At 39.9% G+C, this 12,134-nt stretch overlaps 1 protein-coding gene and 1 pseudogene across 2 annotated transcripts in view; both read right to left on the bottom strand.

Annotated features, from left to right (window-relative positions):
* Positions 1–3,360: 3,360 nt before the first annotated feature.
* On the bottom strand, positions 3,361–3,479 carry LOC120604102 (uncharacterized; annotated as a pseudogene).
* A 1,599-nt stretch (positions 3,480–5,078) lies between these two features.
* Positions 5,079–12,134, bottom strand: part of ARFGEF2 (ARF guanine nucleotide exchange factor 2) — an 82,137-nt gene continuing 75,081 nt past the window's right edge. Inside the window, exons 36-39 of one of the 2 annotated variants that reach the window (XM_039864546.1) lie at positions 11,717–11,885; positions 10,643–10,781; positions 8,936–9,053; positions 5,079–8,378 (exon numbers count right to left, since the gene is read on the bottom strand). In XM_039864546.1, coding sequence (XP_039720480.1) covers positions 8,202–8,378; positions 8,936–9,053; positions 10,643–10,781; positions 11,717–11,885 — 603 coding nt within the window. In that variant the 3' untranslated portion in view covers positions 5,079–8,201. The remainder of the gene's footprint in view (positions 8,379–8,935; positions 9,054–10,642; positions 10,782–11,716; positions 11,886–12,134) is intronic. The other variant, XM_039864545.1, reaches the window with a different exon arrangement.

The following is a 12,134-nucleotide window of genomic DNA, read 5'->3' as shown; positions in this document are numbered from 1 at the left end:
AAGCTTATCAGCTTGATATATGTTTTAAATATTTACTTATTGCATGTGAGCCCACATTTGTTTTCTGTTCCAGAGCCAGCAGATGTCAGTACTGTGCTGTGTTCTCCGCCCACTGGGCCCCATGCCCTAGGTCAGCAGTCCCTAGCCTTTTTGGCAGCAGGGACTGGTGCTTCTGTGAGAATTTAATGCCTGACAATCTGAGATGGAGCTGAGGCGGTGATGCGGCGCTGAGGGGTGGTTGTGAATACAGATGAAGCTTCGATGGCCCTCTGCTCACCTCTTTCTGTGTGGTCTGGTTCCTAGCAGATAGGGTCGTGGCCCACCCGGGGGTGGGGACCCCTGCCTCAGGTGATCTACATCTGTCTGCTATCTAACACATGGAAACAGCCCTTCCCTGGTGGGAAATCCCTCCTTTGGGAGGGACTGAAGGGAGCATCAAGGATGCAGTGGAGGAAAAGGATGGGGACCGGAGCTAATAGCCCTCAAGCACTGAAAGGTGATATGGGCAGTGTTTAAGAGACAGCATCTGGAGCCAGACTGCAGCCTTCAGATCTAGCTGCGTGGCCTTAGGCAAGATCACTGACCTCTCTGAGCCCCAGGTACCCCTCTATAAAAAATGGGGTGTGATGATAATAGTACATAACTTATGGAGTACTCGTGAGAATTACAGGGGACGATGTGTACAGAGCAAATGCCTGGCACATGAAGAATCCAGTCATTATTACCATTATCATTCTGCTGCTAGGTGCCGTCACAGAAATTAAGAAAAAAAAAAAAAAAAGCTGGCCAACATTTGTAATGAATGCAAGAGCGTATAAAATGATTAATAGGGAAGCCCAGCTTGGGGAATAAACTTCTCTTTCTCTCTTCCTTTGGTGGAGACCAGAGTCCTGGGAATGTGGAGCTTCAAAACCAGAGCCCTTTGGGCACCCGTGGCCTATGGAATCAAGGGCTGAGCACCTTCCAGAACTCTCTGAGGGAAGCAGGTACCCAGGGTTGATTTCCACCATGGTGGGGATGTAGGGGAAGTGGGTCTTCAGGAGGCAGCTTCCTCTTCAAGCTGAGCAAGGCAAATGGAGAGTGGAATTGCCAGTAACCCAAGAAAGCACAGGAAATGACCTATTTTACCCCAATTTGTGAACTGTTTTATGATCATCCCAGAATTTCCATTGAAAAAAAGAATGCCTACATTCTTTCACCAAAAATTCACTGAGTACCCCCTATGTGTCTGATCCCATGTTCCATCGGGTAAGATTGTCAGAAAGAAAACAGCTATGATTCCTGCCCTCACGTGCTTACATCTTAGCTGGGGGAGACAGACCTCAAACAGACCACCGCAGATGGCAGTAGGCTCTGAGGACTCATGAAGTAGGCAACTGAAGAGTTAGCATTTGGCTGGAGCCCAGGAGTGGTGGAACCAACCAGCCATGGGACGATCTAGGGAAAGAGCATTCCAGGCAGTGGGAACAGCAAGGGCAAAGGCCCTGAGGCAGGAGTGAGTAAAAACTCCCAAGAGGTCATGAATTGGTGACTTTTGAGGTGGGCAGTAAAGTGGAAAAATAAAGGCAGTTTATGAACTGGTGGGAAAGAGGTGAGAGGGAGAAAGGAGGAAACAGGGCTTCCTGGCTCAGCGCCAGCATCTACTCACTTCCTCTGACATTGTCTCTGGTGGTCGCAGGTCCTTTCCTTGACTTCTAGATATTCATGCTAGCCACGACGAGATCCAAGGTATGACCCAACAAGGCTAGTGTAAGAGATCTGGTAAATATTGTTTCTAAGTCAGGTGTTTGCAACGCCCAGAGCTCAACTTACAAATGGGCCTTGGAATGCAGGCTCCTCAGAGACCAGCTCAACATTCTGCGGGACGCCCTGCTTGGTTTCCCCGCCCCTTTCCCCAGATTAACTAGTGACAGCAAGAGGCAGTGTGGTTGGTGTGATGGTGACAAGTGTGTGCTCTGAAGATAGAGTCTGGGTCTGAGTTTTACTCCGCCACTTCTCAACTTCGTGATCCAGGTACGCAGCCTTAGTGGGCCTCCCTGGGCCTCGGTTACCTTGACTAAAAAATGGGCATCTAATATTACTATCTACTTCATAGGGTTGTTGGAGGTTTAAAGGACTTCCTGTATGAAAAGCATTTAGTGTCTGGAGCACAGTAAACCAAAAGGAAATGTTAGTTCTTTAAAAAGTTATATAGCCTGCTTATTGCTCACGTCCCCCCAAAAAAAAAAAAAAAAAAAAAAAGAAAGATAGCACAAACCCTTCTGCACAAAAAGTTCTTCCTTCCAGCTTCCATGATTTGTGCACTGGCCTCTCCTACCGGTAGTGCGTGGTATTTTGCCTGCTGCAAAATCTATATGCCATTATTTGAGCTCAAATTCATTCGAAGTTTACTAGAACACGTATAATTATTAGACAAATCAAGATAAATTTTTACCGCAAATCTTAATTAGGTTAATAAAAAAGAGGCTCTAGAACTTTATGAAAAGATCAGTGTCTCTGGGAAAGATGAAAATTGACTATTACATAAAATTATCCTTAAAGACTCAATCTTCAGTTGTTCAACAGAAAAAGTTGGCTTTTGTCTGGAAACAGGAATTAAAGAAAAATACTAGCTCTTTTTGTAAACAGCCAGAGGTGACCTTTGAAAATGGTTTGCTATTCACTTGACCCAGAAAACCCTACAAAATCACGCAAATCAAGAGGTTCAAATCGTCATGTCCACGTTAAGAACACTCATGAAACTGTGCAGGCCATCAAGGGTATGCATCTCTGAACAGCTAGAAAGTATGTGAAGGATGTCACTTTACAGAAGCAATGGTGCCATTCCATTGTTGCAATGGCGCCATTCCATTGTTGCAATGGCGGAGTTGGTAGGTGTGCCTGGGCCAAATAGTGGGGCTGGATTTGGGGTCGGTGGTCCAAAAAGAGTGCTGAATCTTTGCTGCACATACTTAAAAGTGCGAGTGATGCTGAACTTAAGGGTTTGGATGTAGACTGTCTGGTCACTGAGCACATCCAGGTGAACAAAGCTCCCAAGATGCAGTACAGAACATACAGAGCTTGTGGGCAGGTGAACCTCTACATGAGCTCCCCCCACCACACTGAGATGATCCTCACTGAGAAAGAGCAGATGGTTCCTAAACCAGAAGAGGAGGTTGCACAGAAGAAAAAGATATCTCAGAAACAAAAACTTATGGTCTGGGAATAAGTTCAGCATAAAATAAATGCTAATAAAAGTTTTAAAAAAATGAAAATAATTTTTGCTGGAATCCTTGGGGAGTCCCCACCTTTTCTCCTCCTCCTCTTGCTGTGGGCATGTAGCTGTGTTTACTAAGCTGGACACTCTTTTTTTAAAAAAAACATCTATTGCACCTGGTCTTCCTACACGGTCTCCCATCCAAGTACTAACCAGGCTTGACCCTGCTTAGCTTCCAAGATCAGATGAGATTGGGCACGTTCAGGGTGGTGTGGCCGTAGACTGGACACCCTTAAGACATGATACAAATAACTGACCCAAAGACAATTTAGCAAATTTCTTAAACTGGACAACAAGCAAGTTATACAGATTTGCAAAAATTTCAGGGAACCACTCTGGTCTTTTGAAAGAAGAAATGTACTTTTGCCTAAAATGTTTCAGTCTATTGGCAAAGTACAAAAACAGCATAATGCTGAAATTACTTTTCAAAATGCTTAAATAAGTAGCGCTGTAAATAAGGTGGAGCTGGCCCTTCCCATCCAGCAGCCTCGGCACACTCTCCATAAAGTGGGTTAAGCAGAAGTGACCAAAGAAAGCTGAAAGTATCTGCCACAGACGAACTTGTAGGTCCTACGATACCAAGTCACTGTAGTTGTCACTTTAGTTTCCCACCTCAGCGCTACTGACATTGGGGCTGTGTAATTACCTGTGATGGCAGCTGGTTAGCAGCACCCCTGGCCTCTGTTAACTAGATGTCAGTAGCAAATCTCTGCTCCTCCGACTCCAGTTGTGACAACCAAAAAAGTTTCCAGGACATTGCTAAGTGTCCCTTGGGGGCCGGACTGAAAGCCACTAGTTGGTACAGGTTGAAAACCACTGCTCTAGATAAAACCCAGGCACTACCTGCTCTGAAGAGACAGACTCGAAATCTTTCTAAGAGATAGGGTTGTCCTTCTGTTCCTCACCAGAAGTACCTGAAATGTAGTACCGCACAGAAGTTTCACTCGTGAGTTAATAAAGATGACAATGTATTAGTTAATTTCAGCAGTGGAATATTTTAAGTATGATAATGATTTACAACTTCAGACTATTTCAGAAAGAATGGATTTTGAATTTAGAGGCAGTAAAGCCAAGCCTAGAGTTTATCATCTTCATATGTGCGACTTCAGAATGACCTCCCAGCCAGTGACCAGTGGGCTACCCTGGGAGTCTTCCTTGTCATCTGGACCTCAGTGCCAGCAAGAGGGGATTTATGTCTTTTCCTGGAAACTCACGCACTGATCAAACCAATGAATGAATGAAGGTAGATTCAAGAGATAAGAATCTTAAGATTGGATTTTTTCCCCTTTCATGTGGGGCAGGGAAGAGAAAGAGGAGAATCTTAATTTGAAAAATTAAAACCCATACTTAATATTATCTCATTAATAATTATATACTTGCTGTAAGTTTATACCTTCTGTAAGAACAAACTAACTCAAAACTCTGGCTTGATCTATATATATACATTAATTACTACATTAAAAACAGCTTTACTTTTTAAAACTTTATTGATTTATGACCTGATTAAAGCATGGGATATTTTAACAGTATTATACATAATATTTTCACATAGAAAACTTTACATAGCATTTCATATTATATAATTCTGCTTATTCTTTCAAAAATGTATACATCCATTGGGCAAGGAATGCTTTTCATTAAATTACCAATATTAAATGCACTTAATCATCGTGTAGCGATTAAACAAAAGTAGCTACTAACTTTTAGGCATTTTAAGGATGTAAAACATATATTTTGCACATAAAGAAATATTTGATGCAAATATGCAGATAAAATGAAAAAAAAATTAGAACACAGAAAAACTATACTTTTGATGAGTGTCTTTTTGTTTGAGAGCAAGGATTTCCAGATATAATCACTCTTTTAAATATTCAGCTTTGTTTTTTTTGTTTCTCAAACTACAAAGCTGCTGATGGTAAAACTCCAGGATTTCACTTGAGTTCAAGCTATGTCTACCTTAACACAAATATTGAAACAGAAATCAGAAAATGAAGTATTGAGAATCCAGCTTCTGTTTAAATAAATATCCATTTGCATCGTAACAACAAACATTTGAATCAGATGGTCATACTTGCATTTGTCAACAGGTTCCTTTAATAACTTTTAATAACTATTAAAGATTACTAAATGTATAGCCATAATCACAAAAGGACAACAAAAAAGTGTTTTTTTTTTCTTTTTTTGCATTTTGTACAAAAGTCACCTGTCAGAGGAAAATGTTGTGTTTCCAGATATTACACAATTTCCATAACATATGTTCTTTGGTTGTATGCAAGAAGTATCAGGGAAAAAGTGTATTTGACTCTAAAGATGCATATTAGAAATAAAATTTCCCATCCGTTTGTTGTTAAGATACCAAAGCTGGTGATTTCCATAAAGGACAATAAAGAAAAACAAAATTGCTCAAAGCAGTAGTATTGTAACAAATGAAAAACTTCTCTAGAGACCCAGCACATATAATCAACATTTAAAGCATTCTGAGAAAGAAATAAGGCCTTGTAAATACTTTACTCTTCCCCATGACTTTGTTAACAAATGGTGGCCTGGCCTGGTGCTGCAGTCATACATACCCTTTTCACTAGTGTTTGAGTGGCACAAGCCACATTTACCATGAGACAGAATAGATTTACTCACAAAGTAGAATTTAAGCTGAATGGCTTATTATTGGAGGTAAGGGATTTCCTCTGTACGTCATGGTCTGCCGACAAGAAAAATTACCCTAAATGGTTTTACATCCAGTTTTCAAAGGTCCACACTGGCACAATTCAAATGCCTCATTCAGAAAACTGAATCGTTTAAAAGACAAAGCTAAAAAGAAATTAAAACCTGAATGTTTCAGCAAGTAAGAAAATAACTTATGCATTTTTCATTCTGCAAGAGGAGGCAAAAATTAAAGAGAAGGCAATAATATACTAGAAAAGTCTTGCAGTCACATTTGATGAAGAAAATGTCACATGACAACTTCGAAGGAAAGGAAAAATCGCAATGAGGGATGCAGCTGTACAGAAAATGTAATGAACATGTGTATTCCTCATTTACACCTTTAGTACAAATGTTGATGGAGACGACTGACTGACTGAGGTTGTGATGAACCATAGTACCAGGGAGTAAGTCTCAGAACGTAGCTTCCACGTTGCAGTGTAAAGACGTAACGGATTCAGGACAAGTCAGTCAAATGTGCTAACATTTTCCATTCACAATGAAATACTCTTTCGCGGTCCCTTCCTGCTAAATTATATAGCTCCTCTTAAATGTATATAAATAATGTAAAAACATAAACCTCTTTATTTTTTCTTTGGTAAAGAAATTAAAACATTTTTGGGGAAAGAAAAAAGTAGACAGTACTGCTGGCCCAAATCAAACATTTCTCAAGGCTGTTAAAAACAAAAAAAATTTAAGAAATTGGTTTCTTAGTAAACAAAAGCACCAGAAATCCTTCTCTATAAAGAAAAAATATCTAATTTTATAGATAGGTTCCCAACTTACTAACTTCTAAGGCACCAGAGTTGACATCAATACAACCCAATTTACAGGACTAAAGGGCATAGGTAGAAGTCTGAATGTTTTCATAACTCTGTGTAACACTTCTTCTAACGCTGAATGCTGCTCGAGGTGAGCAGTGGGTGAGAGGGCAGAGAATGAATTCTGTGTTCTCTTTCTCACTGACTCGGAATAAATTAAGCTTCGAAATATACTGCTTGCAGGCTTCTGGCTGTATTTGTATACTGCCTACCTTTACATAAGCTGCATCAGAATTCATTTCTACTGCAGCTAAGAGTATTGCACCATCGTTAACATAAAAAGGGCCTCAGAATCTAACCTTCCCAAAGAATTCAGCTCCTAGGCTCAAATTAACAGATGCACTGGGCAAACGCCACCTCCCGCCATGGTCACAGTTCAGCTACACTGGCCCCGCTACAGCACAGGTCTATTCTGGTCCGACTCATGACATGTGGCCAAGGAGGCTTAGGGAGCAACCCTTCTCTTGAGGGCCCTTTAATGGGGCCTGTGCAAAGCAGGGATACTAACAATTGGTACACTCACTATTCTGAGATAAAAAATAAAAGGTTTACTCAAATATAAATTAACTCTGTTAAATTACTATATCATATATTAGATTTCAGGGTGTGTGAGATGGACAATGTATTCTGGAAATTTTAATTTAATACCCATCCACCACAAATACTTACTTCAAGGAAGGCTAATAATCTTCATTAAATTTTTTACTTTTTCCTACAGACATTTTCTCCCCAAGTCACTAAAACAGGGAGTCAGGAGGCACTACATTTTTTTTAACCTTGCAAGCTCTTAATTCTAACTTAATTACTAAACTCTGCCTTCAATCAATATTCAACATCTTTTTGCGAAATACTTTAAAAATGACTCAGACATAAACAAAACGGGATAAAACACCTTCTGTCCCCTACCTTCCCCCAAACTAATCTAACTACAGCTGACTCACAACTGACAAAAACACTCAAACTTCTCTAACGCACTCAAACAACAACAAAAAACCCAGCATATTTTAGGTGGCACTTAGCCATTACGAGAAATTTTATTAACATACTCTCTAATAATCACGAACCTATACAGCTATGTTCAGCATTTTCAAGGAGAGTGACTTCCTCTGATGAAATGTTTACAGCCAGTCATGGGACTCTACTAGAAAATGACGGTGTATGCAGTGACAGATTTGACAGTAAAATGGAATGACAGAGATGAAACAGACTCCCCACCTACTATGTTAACTGGGTAAGCAACAGTTTAATGAAATACCACAACGCCTTAGTTAGGAACTCTGATGGGACCAGCGTAGAGGCCATCTTTATCCAGGCCACGCTGAGCTCCAAGATGCTGACTCCTTATTTCTATGATCTGATCCTTCAGATGTGCCAGGCAGAGGTGGCATGGTGAACATTCTGCAAAGAAGCAGCAGTGGCCCGGGCTACCACACTGGTGACAGGGTCCCTGGTACCTGTGATGGCTCTTCTGGAATCCATATTTTGTACACAACACCTATTCGTAGGAAGAATTTCCGCAGAACTGCTCGGAGCTCAGGAATCAGGTCAAACTGCATAATTTCACACAAGTAGGGGTAGTACATTGAAGCATGTGCTTTAAACTTCAGATAGGAAAGAAGGAGAGAGATAAAATTAGACATGTAACTATTTTTTGTTACTAGTTTTTCAAAAGTATTCATCTCACCCTGGAACTTCTTGCAATATTGGTACTTTTTCCTGCCAGTAGAAAGATGGTGCAAAAAAATCTGCCAATTAAAATCTTTTAATTATATTTAACTCCAAACACAAATTATTGGTGGATAATCTTGCTACTAAAGTCAATTTTCATTTTAGTAAAGCAAGTTCTCAGCTCTAAACCAGTTTTTCGCAATCTCAACCCTCTCTCCCAACACAGTCACATTGAAAACCACCGTAGCTGTTTAATAGCAAGCAATATGCATGGTTTCAACTTTAGCCTTTCTCAACGGGGATTCTTTGAGAGAAAAAGCCCCAATAACCTAATTGTTTATAATGAATTAACTTCTCTAATGCATCTAGAATGGTGCTAGTTATGTTACTATCCTCAGAAGAATTGAGAAAATAGTTACTTCTAACTCTGAGAAAAAAGTCTACCCAAACCTGTGCCCTAGTGGAGCCATTACATTTTACTTGTTTATACCTTTTCGTCACTTATTTTGAGGGTTTTTGTTAGAAGTAACAGCAGGAGACTTGTCCAGGCCTCTCGATGGCTTTCAGAGTTCACCGTGATGAAATAGGCAAGAGCCTCACTGCACACACTAGAAGAATCAGAGAAGGAGAGGCATATCACACAAAAGCTTAACAGCTCACATTCTACCAGAATGGAAGACTTCTGATTCTTGCAATGAGTATTTACTGAGCACCTGCTCATCTTGAACAAATCCGAGCCTGTTTCCTCCGCTGTAAAATGGGGATAAATAACTGTACCAAACTCAAGAGGCTGTTGTGAAGATTAAATAAAATGAGTATGTTGAGCATTAGCCGAGCTCAGACCTGGCACATAGCTAGGGCTCAATCAGTGTTTGCTGCCCAAGCGCTTACTATCCAGTTACACACCGCCTTTCTCTTATCACATACAGTTGCTCATTCTTAGAAAAAATGCTAACGACTTCACATTTATGTATCTTCTTTAGAGAAATTTCATGAGACTACGTAGGAAATTCTCTTTTGGACTTGATTTAAGTTAAAGTGAGCTACTGGTGTCCCCTTTAATTCCTTTTCCAGTCTGTGACTTGTTGGTCATATATTCACAATGTAAGACAACTGAAAAGTTTATAAAGTTATAAAGGAGAAAAAATGCCCATAATTCCATCATGTTAAGGAACACGTGACAATATTTTGGCATATTTCTTTCCACTTTTTTGTCTATGATTAAAAAAAATTATTGAAAATTTTAAGTATATATAGCTTTACATCCTGGGTTTCTGTTGTGGTAGTGTTGGTGAAACTTTGATTTTCATGTCAAGGAAAATTGCTTTTTAAAAACTTCACTTGTAATGGCTGCATAATATAATTCTATCGTTAAGTTATACCATAACTTACTTACCCATTTCACAGTTGAGCTGTTTCACATATTTTCTCTTTATAAGTAAGTCTGCAATGAATATTCTGTGTAGGAATCCTGGCTCCTATTTCTAAGATATTTTCTTAAATAGATTCCAAAATAGTGGACTTACTGACTCAAAGAAAGAGACTGAACATTTTAAGGCTCCTGATGTACGATGCCATGTGACTTCCGGAAAGATCCTGTCACTGTACCCTCCCCGCCAGCAGTGCCGGAAAGCGCATGTCCCATCACACAGATGCACAGGAACAGCATGCGCCTTACTGCTTTTCGATCTTAAAGGAGTAAAGGGAGGCCCAGACATAAGTATCTTGCTCGGATGCCCAAAAAGCTGGTGGCAAAGATAGACTTCAGTCTGGGGATCTCTCAAGGGCACCCCCTGTCTCTCCATTGCTGCATTTCTGCATAATCAAAGTAAGTACGCCCTGGTATCTGTGTGATCCTAATCCATTCCTCTTGAAAAGAAGGAATGATGGGATGTTAGAGCTGACAGTGCTCTGAAAAGAATGTAGCAAGGACTTCACTCCAGGCCTGCTGACTCTGAGCTTTCACTGCCCATGTTTCTGGACCTTTAGAAACTTAGGAATGAAAGAAATGAGGTCCCGCATTAAGAAGAGTGAAACAGGAAAGTCACCACACAGAAGGAAAGAACAAAAAGGAAAACAGTTTGAGAGGGCCTCGGTGTGCAGCTATTGTTCTCCGACCCTTTTCAATTCACAGTACTGTCGTGATGCATTTTGTGTATTACAGATAAGAAATTTAGTCAGAAACCAATTTTCTTACTTTAAAAGTCGCTGCTGTATTTCTTCCCAGGAATCCCTGCGGTTTTCATCGACATACATGCGAAACAGGATCCTTAAACAACAGGCCAGGCTGCTGGTTTCTTGTTTTAGAAGATTGGGTTTGGACTTGCCCTTAAAACCTAGAGATCAGATAGTCCATATCTAAGTTAATGCTGAGAAAGCATATGGGAATCTAATCTAGTTATTTTAGGCACTACTGAAACATTGCGCATTCTTAACACAGCTCAACTGTGATAGCAAACAAAGGCAGTTATGACGGCTTATCCTCTGTACAAGATACACTTTATTCCTCACTGCCCTAAACTGTTCTCCACTTAAGACTGTTCTCTGGCTGGTGAAGCCATTTGTTTCATCTTCTCAACTGTAATAGCTCAAGGTTTTTTTTCATAAAGCACATATAAGAATATGTTTTCTTAAACAAAGCATTACCAATCAATCACAGAGATGTGTAAACCACTCTCATAAGCAAACCTTATTATAGACATAAAACATCTAGATATTTTAAAGTTGTAGAGAAAAATGAGATTTTTAAATTGGGGGTTAAAATAGGCATTTGGGGATAAAATTAAAGTATTGGTAACAATACAAAAATTATATCAAGTATCACTTTTGTGCAAAGTTAAAAAAAAATGAGCCTCTCATCATCACCCCAGGATTTGTGTATTTATTTTTGGAGGTGGGGAAGAGAGAACCCCTAAAAGTCTCAGAAAATGTATGAATGCTTTCTGTTTCTCCTGGCCTATCATACTTATTATGTCATATTTAACTATACAATTTTAATCTAATGTAAAATTTATTGACTTGCTACATCAATTTAATTCTCTAACTTTCAATGTTTTTCTATCAAATATTTACTGAGAATCTCCCATGCCAGGCAACATTCCTGGTACTGGGATGAAATTTATCTAGCATCTCCTTTCTTTCTCCTTCAAGCATGAAAATACCTGGTAAGTTATTCCAGCTATGTTTACAATATCAGGGATCTCTCAAAGGCTTTCATGCTTTAGAATGATGACCAATGTGGCCTCCTGTCCTATCTACTGTGTGTCCTTACCTGCTCTCCACAGGACAGTCCGCTGCTCATAATTGGAGTTGAAGGTTTTTGAGAATGAATGGGACTCCTGCAAGCAGTCCAACAGTTTGAAGAGATGCTGGGAAGACATGCACTTATACATGCCCTGATCCTCCGTCTCTATGTGGATATCTGCATCCAGCGTGTCTTGCTAGAAAGGGGAGGATGGGAGAACCAAGTAAAGAAGATGGAGTGGTTGTCGACATTGTAATATCAGATAAAGACAGTCATAACTCTCTAAGAGTCATCCTCTGTATAAGATACACTTCATTCCTAGACACCCTGAACTATTTTCCTTTTAGACTCTGCTCATTGGCTAGTGAGAGAATATATTAAGCTTTTGAATGATGGTGGGCTTTGCTGGCCAGAGTTCCAGTTTTGTCTGCATTGCCTTCAGTGC

This window comes from Pteropus medius, unplaced genomic scaffold (genome assembly GCF_902729225.1).
Source record: "Pteropus medius unplaced genomic scaffold, Ma_sr-lr_union100, whole genome shotgun sequence".
Taxonomy (NCBI): Eukaryota; Metazoa; Chordata; class Mammalia; order Chiroptera; family Pteropodidae; genus Pteropus; species Pteropus medius.
Note: the sequence above shows the minus strand (reverse complement) of the source record. Positions and strands in the feature narration are given on the sequence as shown.